Source organism: Temnothorax nylanderi, unplaced genomic scaffold (genome assembly GCF_030848795.1).
Source record: "Temnothorax nylanderi isolate EJ_2023f unplaced genomic scaffold, tnyl_v1.0 TNYL_tig0004_pilon, whole genome shotgun sequence".
NCBI classification, from domain to species: domain Eukaryota; kingdom Metazoa; phylum Arthropoda; class Insecta; order Hymenoptera; family Formicidae; genus Temnothorax; species Temnothorax nylanderi.
In genome coordinates this window covers 2,739,089-2,764,298 of record NW_027249066.1, presented here as the reverse complement: position 1 = coordinate 2,764,298, position 25,210 = coordinate 2,739,089, and the positions used below count along the sequence as shown (strand labels likewise).

The window sequence follows — 25,210 nt, the reverse complement described above, 5'->3', positions numbered from 1 at the left end:
ATTTCTTCATATTCATGATTAAAGATCTTGCGAACTCTGTAGCTGCAAATTTATCTAGAAAGGAGTCTGTAACAAGACACATCTGTAATCGATTATCAGCAGTTGATTTTCGGATTCATTTTGGTGCAGTTTTTACGCGAGATTTACCTCAAGTCCATCACAGTAGCGATATGACAGAAGAAACACGTTTAAATATTTCGTGAAAAAAATCTGTTGCTGCAATACGCCATAGCAATATTGTAAGAGATTATATTGTCTGAATAATGGAAGGAATTGGATTTTTCTTCGTGTTTATTTCTTTTTACATTTGAGAACACTATGTACAATACAGTCTTGAATTGCTTCGAAGAAAACTTGCAGGTTTCAGTCCCCGAATACAAATGAATATCGGAGCAACCCATTACACGTAAATTAGCAATAATTTAGTAAAGACGCGTATAAAATATAATACTGGCGAAAATACTTAAGTAGAACCAATCACAAATCGAATGTTCGATCAATTTTGCAACAGTCTCTTTAACGTTTTGCGCGTCAGCAAATCTTTTCGAAATTATTCTTTAACATACTCCTAATACACGTAATGCACACTTCTTTCAATTCACGCTGATTTGTCGTGAATTAATTTGTCGGAAACGAAACTTCCACGTTTAAGTCATAAATACGTTTGTACAAATGTAAATGGCAAGAATGCGATTTAAAAAACAAAAATTCCCTTTATCCAGTTCGGCGAGTAGATTCCGAAAGTACAATCCCTTCGTTTCTTCCACGCTGCCGCGCTGGTTCGCGATTCGTCGTGGCGATGACGTCGCGCGAGCTCAGTAAAGCTTGACGAGGGACACCGGCTCCTTCGGATGCATACACCTCACGTGCTGATAAATGTTCGAGGTCTTCTTGCTGCAGAGATTGCAGTACGGGCACTTATACCTCGGCGCTTTGCCGCACTCGTACCTGTAATGACCGAGCATGGTGTCCCGTCTGCCGTAACCGTTGTTGCAATTGGGACAGTGGAACTTGCCGGTGTCCAAATTGTATTGTATGTCCCGTTTCTTACTACGTGCGTACTTCTTCCGGCGCATGACATGAAGCTCCACGGGCCTGCCACCTACAAAAGATCGTGCCACGGTCAACATCGTCGTTCGTTCGGGACCCGTCTCGGGAACATCCCGCTCGAGGATGAACGCACCAAGATTCCATGCAGAAGGAATATTCGCGGGAAGTAAATAAGTGAGGTACAGAGAGAATGAGAGAGAGCAGAAGTGAACCGGAGAATAAGACGTAAGACGCAAAAGAACGTAACAGTCGGAGTTACGTAAACGTAACTCTTGAGAGCATGTCGTTTTTTTTTTTCATAAAAAAATTTTTATTGAAAAACAGGCACACGCTCGGTCGGTTTTATACATGACTAAGTACATCGTCAGATAACGAGGTGCAATGACTAATCCTCATTTGATTCGTCGCAGATCTTTCGATGAAAAAGATACACCTCGAGTAGAGTGTTAATCTACTTCTACTTAACGTAATATCCTTTTACTTATGTCGCCGTTGAAAATTCGCGGTCAATTCAAGTTCTCCAAAAAATTTATTTTCACTAATAAAATTTGTCTTATGCTTTCAAGCGTCGTGGTTGAGCTCGCACAAAAATATCTAGTGAAACATATTGAGAGACCAAAATTAACTGTTGGGCTATTAACTAAGTATTAAGTAAATGTTCATATGTAATACAATACATATCCAATATTCATATTAAAACATTCTTTGCGGAACTAGACGAATGAAGGAACAAAAAACGGTGATTCAATAATGGAAAGGGAAGAACATAGAACGTGAAGACCAATCTTCCCAAATCTGGTGTCCAATACAAGTGTTCTTCTTGCAACGCGCGCTACATTCCAAATATACAACGTAACGAACGAAAGTAACATTTAATAATCGCTAACAGGTACAAAAAGACGATGTTCTATCGATAACTTATTAACGAATAAGGCTCCAGTCGAATGGATATTTGTCACCGACTTGTCTCTCGACTACTGTCGGGTGGAGAGAACGCAAACGCGTGGGCACGCGTGGCGGATCGCGCGTTAAATCGACGCTCGCACGGGGTGCCGTTAATCGCGCGTGCCGTGCGCGGCCGCGCGGCTTGTCCTAGAAGAGCGTGTTGCAGACGACCAACTTGGACGGGTGCTTGTGCCTGATGTGGTCCTGCACATTGAACTTCTTTTTGCTAAGCATGCCGCAGTAGGGGCACTCGAAGCGCGGCGGCTTGCCGCAGTCGTACTTGTAGTGGGCCGTGACGGCGCTCTTCGTGGAGTAGCTCTTGCGACAGCGCGGACATTGGAAGCGGATCCTCATCTTCCTCGTGCCCCTGCTGCCCAGACCGATCCCCTCGGGCCACGGTAACATTTGTAGAAACGCTGAAAAAGACACGGAAGCACGCGGTTAGCTCAGTTGGATCCGGCGCGTGTCCGGGACCTCTTCGAGGTCGCCGGGAGGGGGGGGGGGTGATGAATCTTGCGAGTAAGTTCACGACCCACGTATTCTCTTTCTTTTTCTCGTTCTATCTCTCAAACACTCCGAAGCAACAACACGCAGCACACTCGCGTGAGAAAACGACTCTCGTGAAGCTTCGAGAAAGATTCGAACAGAATTGCGAACTACTTTATGTGTATATGCCGGCAATTACTTGAAAGATTGGTTCAACTAGATACGATAAACTATTTTTAAATCAACTCAATGAAGAGAATACTCCCGAAGGCAATTATTTTAAGTACCTTACTTCCATCCTCACGTACATGAGGATAGAATGAAACTCGCATTGTTTAGTAAGAAACGAACAAATAAAGCAGTTAAAGATATCCTCAACAACAAGCTGTGCACGAACGGACTGCGCGGTAATCTAATCTATCGATTAAATGTCGAATGATGAGAACCAGATGAAATGTGTCTGCGAAGATAGAGTGTTAGTCCGAAAGGTAATCGTGCGTCTAGCTACTTCAAAACTCACAGTACGAGATGCGGTCGTTTCCGCGAATTATTGTCCAAGTGATCCACGATCTAAGGATATCTTATTGTCCTGCAAAAAAAATAGATATTAATAAAATAAACCACAGTCGGTCTAGATTCGTTAATTGATGCTTTCGAACTTCGCGTACAGAGGATTCCTAAGTTGAAGATAACTTCTACGATCTGTTAAGAATAAAACTAGATATAAAGGATAAAAATCAGGATGATTATATTCGATAAACCTCTTTATTTAATTCGTTGTTTAATACTATTTATTAATTATTAAAAATAAATGTTACGTCAATATTTTCACTCAGAGTAGAAATTACTCGACATTTAGTAATAGATTAATGCACTATATCACACCTTGGTCTTGAATATAAGAAAGTTTAACAATTCCAACTTTCGATCCGCGATGCTTGACGCGTACATGTTTGTAGACATTGTTGGACCACTTGCTCTTCATGTTACAGTAGGGACACTGAAATCGCGGCAAGCATCCGCAATCGAATTTCAAATGTCGCAACATGTGATGCATGCGCCGATAGCTCTTATGACACTTCGGGCACGAGTGCCTAACAACAAATTCATTTCCCTATGTTATTAATAAGAAATTAAAAAACAAAAATTTATTAATAATTTATTAACAAATTAATATTTTATTTTATTAAATGGATGTAGATTACACAAAAAATTACCCTGACAAGACAAATTTAATCAAATTATATTTCGTATAATCGTATTTAACCAAAATTTAACTATGCCTCTTGCAGTTTGTGAGAAATAGTTGCAGTATATCATCATGATTATATAAAAAAATTAAAAAATTATCAAGAATAAATATAATAAATAAAAAAGAAAAATAGCATAATTTAAAAAAAATGATCCTAGTAATACTTAACGATTTCACATACATGATACATAAATAAATCAGTATATCAATACTTTCTATCTCACCTCCCATCATCGTCCGTGTAAACTATATTCCATGATGACTCTTCCTGATTTTGTTCTTGTTGTGGTGGTGATTCGACTTCCTGATTCGAGACTGACGTCGACATACACGAATCTGAAAGCAAAAATGGGAAATCATGGTGAAAAGACACTCATGTGACAAATTACGTTGACGTTCCGAGATTGATTGATGGAAAATGAACATCACAAAACACGAGAAACCCATGGGATAATACTTTATTAGTCTCAATTGTATATTTTGCTATTATCATGCATTTATCACGAAAACGCGTATTCTCATAGACAAATTAACATGGTTAATGGGTAGTGAAAGTGTTGATCTCGATGCTAGAATAATATCAGCGAGCCGCTGTTTTATAATCCTTGCACGATCGATGTTATCTTTCGGACCTTTATGTACAAATTGTCTATATATATAAATTTACAAGTCGCATCAAGAAGTCGCACCCTTCGGGTGCGGTAAACTTTTTATAAATAAACATCTTTCTCACAGAGACCTTCCCTAAAGAAAGTTCACTACTCGCCTTAAGATCAATGCCTCGAGAGAAACCTCCGACGTGTCTTCCACTTCTTCATGCAATCAAAACTTCGCCGTCTACTTCATGCATAAACTCAATTCGCATAAACTTTGCGGTTTTCATGGGAGAAAAACTACGTAAATGTAGGTTGCACATCAACTATAAACATAATTCAAAATATTTGACAATTTATTAAAGTTAAAAGAAAATTCACCTAAAATATCTCAGACATTTAATAACGTACATTTTTATAATATATAAAAGTTTCCGTATAAAAAACGAAGTAAAAAAGGAATCAAGATTGAAGTAATAAAGTAGTTGCCGATATAATCTTTCGCAGCGATTCACCAGTTTAATTTAAATGTAATTTCGAAACGCGACCAAAACAATTTCGGGCTAATTTATCAAAATAATCAGAGCCTCAGTTATTTCGCGCGTAATGCTTCTTATTCGTGACAACGTCGATTACGAGGATGCGCATTTCACGATTCTGCATCCTGATGTGCCTGTTCATATTCGTGATTTCCGTTTTCAAACATATTTCGCAGTAAGGACATTTGAATCTGGGCCGCTAATCGCAGTTTATTCGGGTTTTATTTCCTATGAAAGGTCTGTCGGACACTTCTGATAATAAAACTCGTAATTCTTACAATTTAACACGCAATGTCGGTCGACTAAAACGTCATGCTAAAATTCGCCTGAATACGAGCGTGTAACGTAGACTGACGTGTGCGATAACGAAAAGAAGAAAAATTGGTCGATCTATCTGGAAGAAACCATCTAGGACTTTGCGAACAGAAAAGTATCGAAATGTGTAACGCGACAAACAATGGAAAAATAATATTCTCTACCAGAGAAAAATTGAGAAACCATTCGACAGAAATATTTCTTTCAACCTAATAGCTACCGGAAAAATGAACAAGAATCCTAAATAGTACTTAATAATTGATGAAAGAAATGCAATTTTTATTTCATATACGTTGTACAAGAAAAATAAAGAACATTGTATTAACATTGTATTAACCTTTAGAGGACGGAAAGCCGGTTTTTAGGCTCCACGGGGGTCGCTTATTTTTCACAGTATAACACTTTAACGCATATATGAAAGTTATAAATAAAAATTATAAAAAGTCATAAAAAAACCTGCCCGTCCTTTAAAAGTTAAACAGAAAGATTTCCTAGCGATGATGTGAACTTCCCGGTAACGGTGGGATATTCTGCGACCATTCGTTCAATTTGGGCTGCGAGCTCGTCAAGATCACGTTACTCTGCGTCAGGTTATCCTTGGAATAGTAGTCGCTCGTGCGCGAGATGTCGATGGTGAAAACTGACTGATTCTCGTGCAGGCGTTTCACGTGCTTGTAAGTGTCCGAAGGGTATCGCGATATGTACATGCAGTAAGGGCATTTGTAACGCGGCTTCTTGCCGTTGCAGGCGCTTATCACGTGCCGCTTCAGGTGACACTTCTTCGCGTAATTGTTGGGACAGTTCAAACACTGATACGGTCTTACGTTCCAGGGACAATAAGAATACCACGGATGGAATTCTGAAACACACAAACAACACCAATACCAATACCGACTTGTCCGATTTGTCAGGGTGAAAGCGTAAAGTCGCAGCGCAATAGTCTTAATGTAATGATACAAGTTTTTATATCGGAAAACTTTCGTCTGATGGAAAATATATGATATTTTCCATCAAAGAGAAGACAAAGAGGCACATAAACTCGAGGTATGTCAAGATTGCTCAAGGATGGAGGACAAAGGGGTGAGAATTTTAATATATTTCCACAAAAACATCATATTAATCCATGCGATATTTTTAACATCCCACATGAGATAAAGATTGGAAAAATCAGATTTTTGAAATTTTAGTGCAATAATCATTATACACATTACACATACATACGTGTTATGATAAGAACAAATTGCATATAGACATCTACGGAACGTCAAACGAAGAAGACTCGTTTTTGTCGTATGTCACTATAAAGTCAATTTTTCGTCGAGTTATAGCGTTTCGAAAATCCGGCGCGCGTGTGTGCCATGCATCTGTGTGCGCGCATACGTGTACCACGTGCTAGGGCCATGGCACATAAAAGAACTTAAGCAGTAAGATTTAAGCAGTACGCAACTTGACCAATTTGAGAATTTGTCAGTATTTGAGAATTCTTGACTGTCATTGGTCCATTTGGTTACTGCTTAAGTCTTACTGCTTAAGTTTTTCTATGTGCCATGTCCCATTCTGCGCTACTATCAGCTGATCGTAGCAGCCACGTGCTCCGCCATAAACAAGAAGTGAGTGGCCTCGTATGCGCGCGCGAGCGCTTCGGCTCCGGATCTAAATCAAAATCATAGATCGATATAATCGTCTATATCTTCGCGAAGAAAAAATCGTAGCGGGCTGTTTTTGGACTCGTTCGAAAGCTGAAATTACAACGCATTTAATGAGCGTAAAATCTTTTATCTTCGATTAGTAGTTTACGAGATATCTCCGTTTAATTTTTTAAAAAATTTAATTTTGTCCCAAAAATTCATTATCGTCCGTTAGTGCAAATCGTCGTACGTTTAAATTACGATATCTTGACTCAGATTATAATTTCCTAAAACAAATTGCGTTAAAAAGCACGTAATATCCTGTAGTATAATATCAAAACCAAATACTATTTTATCTTTGTTTATTTAAGAAATGTAATGTAAAAATTTTGATTTTATATATAGCAGACTGTAAATTAAATTTAAATTATTGTAAAATATTAAATTAATTAATTTGTACATACAATTTTCTTCTTTTCCGTTAAATAGACCGTCTAAAAATATTATCAATCTGATAAGAATACGTTTCTCCCCCGCAATTGTTGCTTTATTCCTATGTACCTACAAATATTTATGAATTTAGACGCCATTACATCTAATGTAAGAATGAATATATACACTGAATTAAGCATATACAAGAACATGTATTAACAATATTAAGAAAAAGATTTGTCGTTATTTTGCTTAATCAATTCAGATAAAATTACAGAAAATATGGATATTATATATGAATACACATATACACAGATAAAATTACTGCATGACACTTGATGTAAAACTATAATTATTCCATGATTTTGTATAAACTTCACATTTAAACTTACAAAAATACACGTAAGGTAAAAATTAAAAAATTAATAGTATTTATCTATCTACCAATTCTAAGATAACAAACGGAATTTTTATTGTCACGCATTTTAAATACGGAAATACAGGAATACAGACGAAGAGCATAATAAAAATGTTGACGTTTGTATGCCTATTTTCTCTTTTCATATGTCAATAAATAAATATTCAATGTTCATTTACTACGAAACGGGAAATAGAGATATTGAAAAACGCGGCTAAATATTAAAAAATAAATAATAAATGAGGAAATAATTATTAAATTTTGCTTGTTATTTTGTCTCGATATTAAATACTATTTGCAAATAATAACTTAATTTATATTTAACTAATGTAATGATAAAAACCTGAGATCCTGAAAGAAAAACATGATGTGATGCATGTAAATCGCCGTAAAATTAATAATGTTTCATATAAACCATGTTCTTAATAACATTAAAAATTTATTGAATAGCAATCTTTAATTGATGTTTACAGTAATACCTCTTATTTGTCTTAAATACAGCGGATGTAAGAGAAATTTAAATATAAATATGGCTAGTACACAATAAGATTTTAATTTTTCTGTGAACTTAATAAAACTTTGTCTTCTAACAAATAATATTCCGCTCAATATGCAACTGAACTCTTTACATCCGACCACAATTTGTACAAATATTTACGTTGCTAAACAACCCGTATTGTCTTTATAATATTTCATGAAATCGCAGGAAATTCACTGGAAATTATACTGCTGAAAAACATCAATTACATAGACATCGTGGTTCGGATGCTTGATTCGAATATGTTTCCGTATGTCGGCCTTGACCTTGCATATGTAGACGCAGTAGGGACACTTGAACCTGGGCTTCTGGCCGCATTGGTAGCGAAGGTGGCTCTGCAGGTTCTTTTTCCACGCGAAGACGCTCGGGCAATTTGGATTAGGACACGCAAACTTGATGCATCTCATTCTCTTGGTGTTCTTGGTCCTCTTGCGAAGATAGGGCGCAGGTTCTTTGTTATCTGAAAAATAACGACTCGTTCGCGATAAAATGCTCCAGAGATGCTTGTCGAGACGCGTGCGAAAAGACAGAGTTCGTGCTGCTAATCGTTTCTTAAACATCGGAACGAAGAAAACGCCATTACTATTCGAAATTGCAATCGCAATTTTTGAGGGTTCTTGTTCACGTGAGGTGCTCATATTATTTAAATTAAAAACATTCCATACAGTTACAAATATCACATAAATTTCACACTTTTTCTTTAATTCTCATTGTCAGTTTCCAATAGTAACAATTTTTAATTATTGATGTCTGTAACAAAAGTGTTGAACCTTAATTTTTTTAATATATAAAAGTATATTTTCTAAAGATAGGAACTTCCAATACATATATTCCAATGTGTGCAAGAATATCGTCAATAAAGATTTCTTTGCATTTTACCAAAAGTCAGAATAACTATAATTTTTAAAGAAAAAAATCAAATTTATAGCAAGATAAAATTCGGAATTTTTTTCATTATGAAAAAATTACAATAATCACTTTCATTTGTTTTAAATACAGCGAATACAATAGAAAAAATTTGAACATAAAATATGGCAAGTGTACTCAGACTGTAATTTAAAGTTTTAAAAAAACATACTTTAACTTTATTGTTACCAAAAACGATATCTTGTTAACTTAACAAATAACACATTCCCTTGTATCCTAACAAACAACATTCCGCTCAACATCGATGACATAGACATAGCGATTCTTATGCTTGGCTCGAATGTGCCTCTTTATGCTGGTCTTGCACTTGCATATGTACTCGCAGTAGGGACACCTGAACTTGGGCTTCTTGCCGCATTGGTAGCGAAGGTGGCTCTGCATGTTCTTTTTCCACGCGAAGACGCTCCGGCAGTTCGAATTAGGACACGGAAACTTGGCGCACCTCATTCTCTTGGTCTTCTTGGTTCTCTTGCGAAGATAGGGCGTCGATTCTTTGTTATCTGAAAAATAACGACTCATTCGCGATAAAATGTTCCAAAGATGGTCATCAAGACACATACAAAAAAAGTTCGTACCGCTAACCGTCTTTTAAACCACAAAACGAAAAGACGCCATTATTATTCGAAACTGCAGTCACAATTTTTGAGAACTCTGAACGTTCTTGTTCATGTAAAATGCTCCATTTTATTTAAACTAAATGTTCTATACAATTACAAATATCACATAAATTTCACACTTCCTCTTTAATTCTCATTGTCAGTTTTCAATAGTAACAATTTTTAATTATTTGATGTCTATAACAAAAGTGTTGAATCTTAATTTTTTAAATATATATAAAATAATATACATAAAAGGTATATTTTTTAAAGATAGGAACTTCTCCAATACATATATTCCAATGTGTACAAGAATATACGCTATCGTCAATAAAGATTTCTTTGCATTTTAGCAAAGGTCAGAATAGCTATATTTTTCAAATAAGAAAATCAATTTTATAGCAAGATAGCATTTGGACTTTTTGTCATTATGACAAAATTATCACTTTTATTTGTTTTAAATACAGCGAATACAATAGAAATTTGAACATAAAATATGACAAGATTGTAATTTAAGGTTGTAAAAAAATATACTTTAACATTATAGTTACCAAAAACGATCTCTTGTTAACTTAACAAATAACATTCCGCTCAATATCGATGACATAGACATAGCAGTTCTGATGCCTGGATTGAATGTGTTTCTTTATGTCGGCCTTCAACTTGCATATGTAGTCGCAGTAGGGACACTTGAACCTGGGCTTCTGGCCGCAGTAGTTACGAATGTGGGCCTGCAGGTTGCTTTTCAACCCGAAGGTGCTCTGGCAATTCGGATTAGGACACAGAAACTTGGCACACCTCATTCTCTTAGTGTTCTTGGTCCTCTTGCGAAGATAGGGCGTCGATTCTTTGTTATCTGAAAAATAACGACTCGTTCGCGATAAAATGCTCCAGAGATGCTCGTCGAAACGCGTGCCAAAAGACAGAGTTCGTGCTGCTAATCGTTTCTTAAACATCGGAACGAAGAAAACGCCATTACTATTCGAAATTGCAATCGCAATTTTTGAGGGTTCTTGTTCATGTAAGGTGCTCATATTATTTAAACTAAAAACGTACTATTCAGTTACAAATATCACATAAATTTCACACTTATTCTTTAATCCTCATTGTCAGTTTTCAATAGTAACAATTTTTAATTATTTGATGTCTATAACAAAAGTGTTGAATCTTAATTTTTTAAATATATATATAGGTATATTTTCTAAAGATAGGAACTTCCAATACATATATTCCAATGTGTACAAGAATATACGTTATCGTCAATAAAGATTTCTTTGCATTTTAGGAAAGGTCAGAATAGCTATATTTTTTAAAGAAGAAAATCAATTTTATAGCAAAATAGCATTTGGACTTTTTGTCATTATGACAAAATTATCACTTTTATTTGTTTTAAATACAGCGAATACAATAGAAATTTGAACATAAAATATGGCAAGTGTACTCAGACTGTAATTTAAAGTTTTAAAAAAATATACTTTAACTTTATTGTTACCAAAAACGATCTCTTGTTAACTTAACAAATAACACATTTCCTTGTATCCTAACAAACAACATTCCGCTCAACATCGATGACATAGACATAGCGATTCTTATGCTTGCACCGAATGTGTTTCTTTACGTAGGTATTCGACTTGCACATGTAGTCGCAGTAGGGACACTTGAAATTAGGCTTCTGGTTGCAGTAATAAATATGACAACGCAGTTGGCTTTTCAACCTGTAGGCTTTCTGGCAATTCGGATTAGGACACGGATACTTGGCGCGCCTCCTCATTCTCTTGGTGTTCTTGATCCTCTTGCGAAGACAGGGCGTCCATTCTTTGCTATCTGAAAAATAACGACTCATTTGCGATAAAATGTTACAGAGATGGTCGTCAAGACACATACGAAAAAAGTTCGTACCGCTAATTGTTTTTTAAACCACAAAACGAAAAGACGCCATTATTATTCGAAACTGCAGTCGCAATTTTTGAGAACTCTGAACCTTCTTGTTCATGTAAAATGCTCCATTTTATTTAAACCAAAAACGTTCCATACAATTACAAATATCACATAAATTTCACACTTTCTCTTTAATTCTCATTGTCAGTTTTCAATAGTAACAATTTTTAATTATTTGATGTCTATTACAAAAGTGTTAAATCTTAATTTTTTAAATATATATATATATATATATATATATATAGGTATATTTTCTAAAGATAAGAACTTCCAATAGATATTCCAATGTGTACAAGAATATACGCTATCGTCAATAAAGATTTCTTTGCATTTTAGCAAAGGTCAAAATAGCTATATTTTTTAAAGAAGAAAATCAACTTTATAGCTGGACAGCATTTAAAACCTTTGTCATTATAGAAAAAATACAATAATAACTTTCGATTGTTTTAAATACAGCGAATACAATAGAAATTTGAACATAAAATATGGCAAGTGTACTAAGATTGTAATTTAAAGTAAAAAAATATACTTTAACTTTATTGTTACCAAAAACGATCTCTTGTTAACTTAACAAATAACACCTTGTTTCTTAACCCTATTCCCTTATTTCTATTCCCTTGTATCTTAACAAACAACATTCCGCTCAATGTCGATGACATAGACATAACGGTTCTTATGCTTGCGCTCAATGTGCTTTTTTATGTTGCCCTTGTTGCGCTTGCATATGTACTCGCAGTAGGGACACTTGAACCTAGGCTTCTGATTGCAGTAATAAAGATGACTAAGCAGTTGGCTTTTCAACCCGTAGGCTCTCTCGCAATTCGGATTAGGACACGGAAACTTTGCGCACCTCCTCATTCTCTTGATGTTCTTGATCCTCTTGCGAAAATAGAGCGTCGATTCTTTGTTATCTGAAAAATAACGACGTTCGCAATAAAATGCTCCAGAGATGCTCATCGAGACGCGTGTGAAAAGACAGAGTTCGTGTGCCGCTAATCGTTTTTTAAACCACAAAACAAAAAGACGCCATTATTATTCGAAACTGCAGTCGCAATTTTTGAGAACTCTGAACCTTCTTGTTCATGTAAAATGCTCCATTTTATTTAAACCAAAAACGTTCCATACAATTACAAAAATCACATAAATTTCACACTTTCTCTTTAATTATTATTGTCAGTTTTCAATAGTAACAATTTTTAATTATTTGATGTCTATTACAAAAATGTTGAATCTTATTTAATTAATCTTAATTTTTTAATATATATATATATATATATATATATATATATATATATATATAGGTATATTTCCTAAAGATAAGAACTTCCGATAGATATATTCCAATGTGTACAAGAATATACGCTATCGACAAAAAAGATTTCTTTGCATTTTAGCAAAGGTCAAAATAACTATATTTTTTAAAGAAAAAAATCAATTTTATAACTTGATAGTATTTGCAACTTTTACAGTTATAAAAATATTACAGTAATAACTATCATTTGTCTTCAATACAGTGGATATAATAGATATTTAAACATAACTTTTGGCAAGTACATTAAGATTTTAAGGAATACTTAAGGAATAGTACATTTCTTTGTATCCTAACAAACAACATTCCGAACAATATCGATTACATAGACATTGCGGTTGTTATGTTTGCCCTGAATGTGCCTCTTTACGTTGGCCCTACACTTGCTTATGTAGTCGCAGTAGGGACACTCGTACCTAGGCTTCTGGGTGCAGTAATAAAGATGACTAAGCAGTTTGCTTTTCAACCCGTAGGCTCTCTGGCAATTAGGATTAGGACACGGAAACTTGGCGCCCCTCCTCATTCTCTTGGTGTTCTTGATCCTCTTGCGAAAATAGGGCGTCGATTCTTTGTTATCTGAAAAATAACGACGTTTGCGATAAAATACTCCAGAGATGCTCATCGAGACGCGTGTGAAAAGACAGAGTTCGTGTGCCGCTAATCGTTTTTTAAACCATAAAACAAAAAGACGCCATTATTATTCGAAACTGCAGTCGCAATTTTTGAGAACTCTGAACCTTCTTGTTCATGTAAAATGCTCCATTTTATTTAAACCAAAAACGTTCCATACAATTACAAATATCACATAAATTTCACACTTTCTCTTTAGTTATCATTGTCAGTTTTCAATAGTAACAATTTTTAATTATTTGATGTCTATTACAAAAGTGTTGAATTTTATTTAATTAATCTTAATTTTTTAAATATATATATATATAGGTATATTTTCTAAAGATAAGAACTTCCGATAGATATATTCCAATGTGTACAAGAATATACGCTATCGTCAATAAAGATTTCTTTGCATTTTAGCAAAGGTCAAAATAGCTATATTTTTTAAAGAAGAAAATCAACTTTATAGCTGGACAGCATTTAAAACCTTTGTCATTATAAAAAAAATACAATAATAACTTTCGATTGTTTTAAATACAGCGAATACAATAGAAATTTGAACATAAAATATGGCAAATATTCTAAGATTGTAATTTGAGGTTGTAATAAAACATACTTTTACTTTATTGGTATCAAAAACTTGTTAACTTAACAAATAACACATTCCTTTGTATCCTAACAAACAACATTCCGAACAATATCGATGACATAGATATAGCGGTTCTTATGCTTGGCTTGAATGTGCCTTTTTATGTCGAACTTGAACTTGCATGCGTAGTCGCAATAAGGACACTTGAACCTGGGCTTCTGGCCGCATTCGTAACGAAGATGTCTATACAAGTTGTTTTTCAGGCCAAAACCGCTCCGGCAATTCAAATTAGGACACGAAAACTTGACGCACCTCATTTTCTTGATGTTCTTGGTCTTCTTGTGAAGATAGGTCGTCGGTTCTTTGTTACCTGAAAAATAATGACTCGTTTGCGATAAAATGTTCCAGAAATAGTCGTCAAGACATAAGAAAAAAGTTCATACCGCTAATCGTTTTTTAAACCGCAAAACGAAAAAAAATGCCATTATTATTCGAAACTGCAATCACATTTTTTCAGGGCTCTGAACGTTCTTGTTCATGTGAAATGCTCCATTTTATTTAAACCAAAAACGTTCCATACAATTACACAAATACTACATAAAATTCACATTTTTTAAATTCTTGCTGTCAGTTTTCAATAATAACAATTTTTAATTACTTGATGTCTACAACAAAAGTACTAAATCTTAATCTTTCAAATATACAGGTGTAGTTTTAAAAGATAGAAATTTCTAATATATATTCCAATGTGTACAAGAATATACTCTATAGTCCGTAAAGATTTCCTCCCATTTTAGCAAAGGTCAGAATAGCTATATTTCTTAAAGAAAAAAAAATTAATTTTATAGCTGGATAGCATTTGCAATTTATGTAATTATAAAAAAATTACAATAATAACATTTATTTGTTTCCAATACAGCGAATATAATAGAAATTTAAACATAAAATATGGCAAGTATACTAAGATTGTAATTTAAGGTTTTAAAAACATAAACCTTAATTTCATCGTTACCAAACCCGATCTCTTGTAAACTTAAGAATAATACACATTCCTTTGTATCCTAACAAACAACATTCCGAATAATATCGATGACATAGACATAACGGTTCTTATGCTTGCGCCCAATGTGCCTCTTTATGCTGCCCTTACACTTGCATATGTAGTCGCAGTAAGGACACTTGAACCTAGGCTTCTGGCCGCATTCGTAGCGAAGATGTTTCTGCAGGTTGAATTTCAACCCAAAAGCGCTCTGGCAATTCGGATTAGGACACGAAAACTTGACGCACCTCTTTTTCTTGGTGTTCTTGGTCCTCTTGCGACGATAGATTATGGGTTCTTTGTTATCTGAAAAATAACGACTCAGTGGCGACAAAATGCTCCAGATATGCTTGTCGAGACACGCGCGAAAAAGAAAAGTTCGTACCGCTAATCATTTTTTGAACAGCGAAACGAAAAAAACATTCTTATTTGGGCGGAAAATCGCAAATAATTAATTAAAGCAATATCCGCTTGTCCATGTTGATATTCTTCTTCACTCTCGAAACAGCGATTACAATTTTTGGGGGCTCTGAACGTTCTTGCTCATGTGAGATACTTCCATTTTACTTAAACTAAACGCTCCATACAATTACAAATATCACATAAATTTCACATTTCTTTAATTCTTGCTGTCAGTTTTCAATAATAACAAATTTAATTACTTGATGTCTGTACAAAAGTGTTGAATCTTAATTTTTTGAATATACAGGTGGATTTTCAAAAGATAGAAATTTCTAATATATATATTCCAATGTGTACAAGAATATACTCTATAGTCCGTAAAGATTTCCTCCCATTTTAGCAAAGGTCAGAATAGCTATATTTCTTAAAGAAAAAAAACATTAATTTTATAGCTGGATAGAATTTGCAATTTATGCAATTATGAAAAAATTACAACAATAACATTTATTTGTTTCCAATACAGCGAATATAATAGAAATTTAAACATAAAATATGGCAAGTATACTAAAATTGTAATTTAAGATTTTAAAAACATAAACCTTAATTTCATCGTTACCAAACACGATCTCTTGTAAACTTAAGAATAATACACATTCCTTTGTATCCTAACAAACAACATTCCGAATAATATCGATGACATAGACATAACGGTTCTTATGCTTGCGCTCAATGTGCTTTTTTATGTTGCCCTTGTTGCACTTGCACATGTAGTCGCAGTAGGGACACTTGAACCTAGGCTTCTGGTTGCAGTAATAAAGATGTCTAAGCAGTTTGCTTTTCAACTCGTAGGCGCTCTGGCAATTCGGATTAGGACACAGAAACTTGGCGCCCCTCCTCATTCTCTTGGTGTTCTTGATCCTCTTGCGAAGATAGGGCGTCGATTCTTTGCTATCTGAAAAATAACGACTCGTTCGCGATAAAATGTTACAGAGATGGTCGTCAAGACACATACGAAAAAAGTTCGTACCGCTAATTGTTTTTTAAACCACAAAACAAAAAGTCGCCATTATTATTCGAAATTGCAGTCGCAATTTTTTAGAACTCTGAACGTTCTTGTTCATGTGAAATGCTCCATTTTATTTAAACCAAAAACATTCTATACAATTACAAATACTACATAAAATTCACTTTTTTTTAAATTCTTGCTGTCAGTTTTCAATAATAACAATTTTTAATTAGAATGATAAATTTCTTTCGCCAGTACATAGAATAACAATTAACAGTTTTTCAATGTTCATATCGAAAAAGACGTTATATATATTGCCAGTCAGGTCGATTTAAATTACTTTAATTTTTAATTACTTGATGTCTACAACAAACGTACTAAATCTTAATCTTTCAAATATATAGGTGTAGTTAAAGGATAGAAATTTCTAATATATATTCCAATGTGTACAAGAATATACTCTATAGTCCGTAAAGATTTCCTCCCATTTTAGCAAAGGTCAGAATAGCTATATTTCTTTAAAAAAAAAAAATTAATTTTATAGCTGGATAGCATTTGCAATTTATGCAATTATGAAAAAATTACAATAATAACATTTATTTGTTTCCAATACAGCGAATATAATAGAGATTTAAACATAAAATATGGCAAGTATACTAAGATTGTAATTTAAGGTTTTAAAAACATAAACCTTAATTTCATCGTTACCAAACGCGATCTCTTGTAAACTTAAGAATAATACACATTCCTTTGTATCCTAACAAACAACATTCTGAATAATATCGATGACATAGACATAACGGTTCTTATGCCTGCGCCCAATGTGCTTTTTTATGTCGGCCTTGCGCTTGCACATGTAGTGGCAGTAGGGACACTTGAACCTGGGCTTCTGGCCGCATTCGTAGCGAAGATGGTGCTGCAAGCTGAATTTCAACCCAAAAGCGCTCTGGCAATTCGGATTAGGACACGAAAACTTGACGCACCTCCTTTTCTTGGTGTTCTTGGTCCTCTTGCGATAGATTGTGGGTTCTTTGTTATCTGAAAAATAACAACTCAGTGGCGACAAAATGCTCCAGAGACGCTTGTCGAGACACGTGCGGAAAAGAAAAGTTCGTACTGCTAATCATTTTTTAAACAACGAAACGAAAAAATCACTCTTATTTGGTCGAAAAATCGCAAATAATTAATTAAAACAATATCCGTTTGTCCATGTTGATTTTCCCCTTCACTCTCGAAACAACGATCACAATTTTTGGGGGCTCATGTGAAATGGCGAACGTTCTTGCTCATGTGAAATACTCTATTTTATTTAAACTAAACGATCCATACAATTACAAAATATCACACAAAATTCACACCTTTTCTTCAATTCTTGTTGTGAATTTTCGACAATTTTTAATCACTTAATGCCCATAACAGAAGTGTCGAATATTAACTTTATTAATATATAATGTATTTTCGAAAGATAGAAATATCTAATACATATTCCAATGTGTACAAGAATACACACTAATGTCCATAAAAATTTCCTCGCATTTTAGCAAACGTCAGAATAGCTATATTTCTTAAAGAAAAAAAAATTAATTTTGTAGCTGAATAGCATTTGCAATTTATGCAATTATGAAAAAATTACAATAACAACATTTATTTGTTTCCAATACTGCAAATATAATAGAAATTTGAACAAAAATATGGCAAGCATACTAAGATTGTAATTTAAGATTTTAAAAACATAAACCTTAACTTCATCGTTACCAAACGCGATCTCTTGTAAACTTAAGAATAATACACATTCCTTTGTATCCTAACAAACAACATTCTGAATAATATCGATGACATAGACATAACGGTTCTTATGCCTGCGCCCAATGTGCTTTTTTATGTCGGCCTTGAACTTGCATATGTAGTCGCAGTAGGGACACTTGTACCTAGGCTTCTGTTCACAGTAGCGAAGATGTCTCTGCAGGTTGCCTATGTACCCGAAGGCGTTCCGGCAATTCGGATTAGGACACGGAAATTTATTGGCCCATCTCATTTTCTTAGACCTCTTCCGAAGATAAGTCCTGGGTTCTTTGTTATCTGAAAAATAACGATTCGTTAGCCATAAGATGGTCGTCGAGACACATGCGAAAAAGCAAAGTTCGTGCCGCTAATCATTTATTAAACAGCGAAACAAAAAACACTTCTATTTAAGCGGAAAAGCGCAAATAATTAATTAAAACAATATCCGTTTGTCCATGTTGATTTTCCCCTTCACTCTCGAAACAACGATCACAATTTTTGGGGGCTCTGAACGTTCTTGCTCATGTGAAATACTCTATTTTATTTAAACTAAACGATCCATACAATTACAAAATATCACACAAAATTCACACCTTTTCTTCAATTCTTGTTGTGAATTTTCGACAATTTTTAATCACTTAATGCCTATAACAGAAGTGTCGAATATTAACTTTATTAATATATAATGTATTTTCGAAAGATAGAAATATCTAATACATATTCCAATGTGTACAAGAATACACACTAATGTCCATAAAAATTTCCTCGCATTTTAGCAAACGTCAGAATAGCTATATTTCTTAAAGAAAAAAAAAATTAATTTTGTAGCTGAATAGCATTTGCAATTTATGCAATTATGAAAAAATTACAATAACAACATTTATTTGTTTCCAATACTGCAAATATAATAGAAATTTGAACATAAAATATGGCAAGTATACTAAGATTGTAATTTAAGATTTTAAAAACATAAACCTTAACTTCATCGTTACTAAACGCGATTTCTTGTAAACTTAAGAATAATGCACATTCCTTTACATCCTAACAAACAACATTCCGAACAATATCGATGACATAGACGTAACGGTTCTTATGCTTGCGCCCAATGTGCTTTTTTATGTCGGCCTTGCACTTAGACATGTAGTCGCAATAGGGACACTTGAACCTGGGCTTCTGGCCGCATTGGTAGCGAAGGTGGCTCTGCAGGTTCTTTTCCCACGCGAAGACGCTCCCGCAATTCGAATTAGGACACGAAAACTTGAAGCACCTCTTTTTCCAGGTGTTCTTGGCCCTCTTGCGACGATAGATTGTGGGTTCTTTGTTATCTGGAAAATAACGACTCAGTGGCGACAAAATGCTCCAGAGATGCTTGTCGAGACACATATGAAAAAGAAAAGTTCGTACCGCTAATCATTTCTTGAATCTTAAAACGAAAAAATCGCAATTATTTAGACAGAAAATCGCAAATAATTAATTATAAAACAAGATCCGCTTTTCCATAGATCTGATTTTCTCCTTCACTTTCAAAACTGCAATCACAATTTTTGGGTGCTTTGAACGTTCTTGTTCGTGTCAGATGCTCCATTTTATTTAAACTAAGAACTTACAATTACAAATATCACACAAATTTCATACTTTTTTTAATTCTCATTGTCAGTTTCTGATAGTAACAATACTTAATTACTTGATGTCTGTACAAAAGTGATGAATCTTAATTTTTTGAATATACAGGTGGATTTTCAAAAAATAGAAACTTACCATAAAAAACGTCAGAATAGCTATATTTCTTAAAGAAACAAAAATTAATTTTATAGCTGGATAGCATTTGCAATTTATGCAATTATGAAAAAATTACAATAACAACATTTATTTGTTTCCAATACGGCATATATAATAGAAATTTGAACATAAAATATGGCAAGTATACTAAGATTGTAATTTAAGATTTTAAAAACATAAACCTTAACTTCATCGTTACCAAACCCGATCTCTTGTAAATTTAAGAATAATACACATTCCTTTGTATCCTAACAAACAACATTCCGAACAATATCGATGACATAGACATAACGGTTCTTATGCTTGCGCTCAATGTGCTTTTTTATATCGGCCTTGTTGCACTTGCATATGTAGTCGCAGTAGGGACACTTGTACCTAGGCTTCTGTTCACAGTAGCGAAGATGTCTCTGCAAGTTGCCTATGTACCCGAAGGCGTTCCGGCAATTCGGATTAGGACACGGAAATTTATTGGCCCATCTCATTTTCTTAGACCTCTTCCGAAGATAAGTCATGGGTTCTTTGTTATCTGAAAAATAACGATTTGTTAGCCATAAGATGCTCGTCGAGACACATGCGAAAAAGCAAAGTTCGTGCCGCTAATCATTTATTAAACAGCGAAACAAAAAACACTTCTATTTAAGCGGAAAAGCGCAAATAATTAATTAAAGCAAGATTCGCTTTTCCATGTTGATTTCCTTCTTCACTCTCGAAACAATCTGCGATCACAATTTTTAGTAGAGTTTTTATAATAAGAGCTAAGCCAATGTGGCGACGATTTTTGATTGGTCCCGCCATATGTTTCAGCCAAGTTAGTGGAAGTGAGACAAGCTATAAGTGGGAGTGAGACAAAGCTATCATGGTCGCCGTATGCTTCAGCCAAGAAGTTAGTGGGAGTGAGACAAAGCTATAACGGTGTCCTAACTCTTATTATAGGAACTCTAATTTTTAGGGCTCTGAACGTTCTTGATCATGTGAGATGCTCCATTTTATTTAAACTAAATGCTACATACAATTTCAAATATCACACAAAGTTCACACCTTTTCTTTAATTCTTATTGTCAATTTTCGATAATTTTTAATTACTTGATGTCTATAACAAAAGTGTCGAATCTTAACTTTATTAATATATAATGTATTTTCAAAAGACTGAGAAATTTCTAATATTTCCAATGTGTACAAGAATATACACTAATGTCCATAAAGATTTCCTCGCATTTTAGCAAACGTCAAAATAGCTACATTTCTTAAAGAAAAAAAATTTAATTTTATAGCTGAATAGCATTTGCAATTTATGCAATTATTATGAAAAAATTACAATAACAACATTCATTTGTTTCCAATACAGCAAGTATAATAGAAATTTGAACATAAAATATGGCAAGTATACTAAGATTGTAATTTAAGATTTTAAAAACATAAACCTTAACTTTATCGTTACCAAACCCGATCTCTTGTAAACTTAAGAATAATACACATTCCTTTGTGTCCTAACAAACAACATTCTGAACAATATCGATGACATAGACATAACGATTCTTATGCTTGCGCCCAATGTGCTTTTTTATGTCGGCCCTGCACTTGCATATGTAGTCGCAGTAGGGACACTTGAACCTAGGCTTCTGGCGGCAGTAGCGAAGATGACTCTGCAGGTTGCCTTTGTACCCGAAGGCGCTCCGGCAATTCGGATTAGGACACGGAAACTTGGCGCACCTCATTCTCTTGGTCTTCTTGGTTCTCTTGCGAAGATAGGGCGTCGATTCTTTGTTATCTGAAAAATAACGATTCGTTAACCATAAGATGCTCGTCGAGACACATGCGAAAAAGCAAAGTCCGTGCCGCCAATCATTTATTAAACAGCGAAATGAAAAACACTTCTATTTAAGCGGAAAAGCGCAAATAATTAATTAAAACAAGATCCGCTTTTCCATGTTGATTTTCTTCTTCACTCTCGAAACAATCTGCGATCACAATGTTTAGTAGAGTTCCTATAATAAGAGTTAAGCCAATGTGGTGACGATTTTTGATTGATCCCGCCATATGTTTCAGCCAAGTTAGTGGGAGTGAGACAAAGCTATAACGGTGTCCTAACTCTTATTATAGGAACTCTAATTTTTAGGGCTCTGAACGTTCTTGCTCATGTGAGATGCTCCATTTTATTTTAACTAAATGCTCCATACAATTACAAACATCATACAAAGTTCACACCTTTTCTTTAATTCTTGTTGTCAATTTTCGATAATTTTTAATTATTTGATGTCTATAACAAAAGTGTCGAATCTTAACTTTATTAATATACATATAATGTATTTTCAAAAAACTGAGAAATTTCTAATATTCTCACTGTGTACAAAAATATACACTAATGTCCATAAAAATTTCCTCGCATTTTGGCAAAGGTCAAAATAGCTACATTTTTTAAAGAAAAAAAAATTAATTTTATAACTGGATAGCATTTCCAATTTATGCAATTATGAAAAAATTACAATAATTATTATTATTGTCATACAGTGGATACAATAGATATTTGAACAAAAAATATAACAAGTACATATTAAGATTTTAATATAAGGTTGCAAAAAGAACATACTTTAACTTCATTGTTACCAAAAACGATGTCATGTTAACTTAAAAAATAACACATTTCTTTGCATTCTAACAAACAGCATTCCGCTCAATATCGATGACATAGACATAGCGATTCTTATGCTTGGCTCGAACGTGCCTCTTTATGCTGGCCTTGCACTTGCATATGTACTCGCAGTAGGGACACCTGAACTTGGGCTTCATATCGCAGTAGCGAAGATGTCTATGCAATTTACTTTTCAACCCAAAAACGCTCCGGCAATTCGGATTAGGACACGAAAACTTGGCGCACATCATTTGCTTAGTGTTCTTGGTCCTCGGGCGAAGATAGGTTGTTGGTTCTATGTTATCTGAAAAATAACATTCGCTATAAAATGCTTCAGAGATGCTCGTCGAAACGCGCGCGAAATAACGAAGTTCGTACCGCTAATCATTTCTTGAATCTTGGAACGAAAAAATCGCAATTATTTAGACGGAAAATCGCAAAAAATTAATTATAAAACAAGATCCGCTTTTCCATAGATCTGATTTTCTCCTTCACTTTCAAAACTGCAATCAAAATTTTTGGTGGCTTTGAACGTTCTTGTTCGTGTCAGATGCTCCATTTTATTTAAACTAAGAACTTACAATTACAAATATCACACAAATATCATACTTTTTTAAATTCTCATTGTCAGTTTCTGATAGTAACAATACTTAATTACTTGATGTCTGTACAAAAGTGTTGAATCTTCATTTTTTGAATATACAGGTGGATTTTCAAAAGATAGAAACTTCTAATATATATATTCCAATGTGTACAAAAATATACATTATTGTCCATAAAGATTTCCTTGCATTTTAGCAAAGGTCAGAATAACTATATTTAAAAAAAAAAATCAATTTTATAGCTGGATAGCATTGGCAATTCTTGCAATTATGAAAAAATTACAATAATAACTATCCTTTTGTAACTATCCTTTTGTCTTAAATACAGTAGATATAATAGATATTTGAACATAAAATGTGGCAAGTACATTAAGATTTTAATATAAGGTTGTAAGAAAAACATACTTTAACTTCATTATTACCAAAAATGAGCCAGACTCGTAATCTGAGGAACCAGGTTCGAGTCCACTAGAGCCATGTAAACATGGAATGTTTTTCCGAAAGCTGCGCCCTCCGTGCAAGATAGGCTCTTGTGCGGAGCAAACTGGGCTCCGTCTTTCGGAAAGAGACGTTAAGCCGTTGGTCCAAAGGGTTAAGTGAGAGGAGAAGGGTAGTATTGGTTGAGAATTGTATAAAGGGTTGGGAACGTCCCTAAAAAACGCCTTGCAACCCTGAAGGGAGTCAATAAACGTATTTATTATTTATTATTATTATTACCAAAAATGATCTCCTGCACTGAGAAAAAAAAATCGTTGATTCAAAGAAATATTATTTGATTCAACTAAATGCAGCGGTCACGGGCTGTCAAGCTAACATTTGTTAATTCAAAAAATATTATATAAAATAAAATAAAATATTTCTTGATATTACTCACGTATATTTGACTTAAATATATTAATATTTACATTAAACAAATCACTACAACTAAACGAGTTTAGTCAAATTAACAACATTTTTTTCTCAGTGTGTTAACTTAAGAAATAACACATTTCTTTGTATTCTAACAAACAACATTTCGCACAATATCGATGACATAGACATAACGGTTCTTATGCTTGCGCCCAATGTGCTTTCTTATGTCGGCCTTGAACTTGGACATGTAGTCGCAGTAAGGACACTTGAACCTGGGCTTCTGGCCGCAATGGTAGCGAAGATGGCTATGCAGGTTCTTTCTGCACGTGTAGGCACTCCGACAATCCGGATTAGGACACGAAAACTTGGCGCATCTCATTTTCTTGGTGTACTTAGTCCACTTGCGAAGGTAGTTCATGCGTTCTTTGTTATCTGAAAAATAATGACTCGTACGTGATAAAATGCTCCAGAGATACTCGTCGCGATAAGGCAGAATTTCTACCGCTAATCGTTTGTTAAACTTCAGAACAAAAAAACGCTATTATTTAGGTGGAAGATAAAAAATAATTAATTCAAACGAAATCCGCTTGTCCATGCGGACTTTCTTCTTCCCTTTCGATACTGTAATTGCAATTTTTTGATCTAAACGTTCTAATTCGTGTGATATGTTCCATTTTATTTAAAATAAATGTGTTTGAGATCGTAACGATTCGCAGAACAGATGTGACTCATTTAGATTATCTTGCATGTCAGCGCACGCACGCATGTAAAAATGTTCGTCTAATATTTCGCCTTAAATTCGTCGTGGCGATGTTCAGTACAGCATGGATCTTCCTAGCATTCGCATTCTGGAAAGTTCGCCGACATTCGCTCGGCGAAAACAAAGTCAAGCAACCTAGCTAACACAAAAGTAAGATCCATGCTATAAACATTGCGGGTAAAAACATGCAAC

The 25,210-nt window shown here is 34.3% G+C and overlaps 1 protein-coding gene across 32 annotated transcripts in view; it reads right to left on the bottom strand.

Moving 5' to 3' along the window:
- LOC139774349 (uncharacterized) overlaps positions 1-25,210 on the bottom strand; it is a 165,651-nt gene that overhangs the window by 66,287 nt on the left and 74,154 nt on the right. For 2 of the 32 annotated variants that reach the window (XM_071709782.1, XM_071709625.1), the window contains exons 7-8: positions 3,958-4,069; positions 3,228-3,575 (exon numbers count right to left, since the gene is read on the bottom strand). The exons of 23 other annotated variants lie outside the window; for them this stretch is intronic. In XM_071709782.1, the coding sequence (XP_071565883.1) occupies positions 3,356-3,575; positions 3,958-4,069 (332 nt within the window). In that variant the 3' untranslated portion in view covers positions 3,228-3,355. Of the gene's footprint in view, positions 1-2,284; positions 2,412-2,986; positions 3,071-3,227; positions 3,576-3,957; positions 4,070-15,809; positions 16,561-19,937; positions 20,702-21,142; positions 21,944-25,210 lie in introns of those variants that run through there. 7 more of the 32 variants (XM_071709684.1, XM_071709852.1, XM_071709716.1 and 4 more) reach the window with 5 other exon arrangements.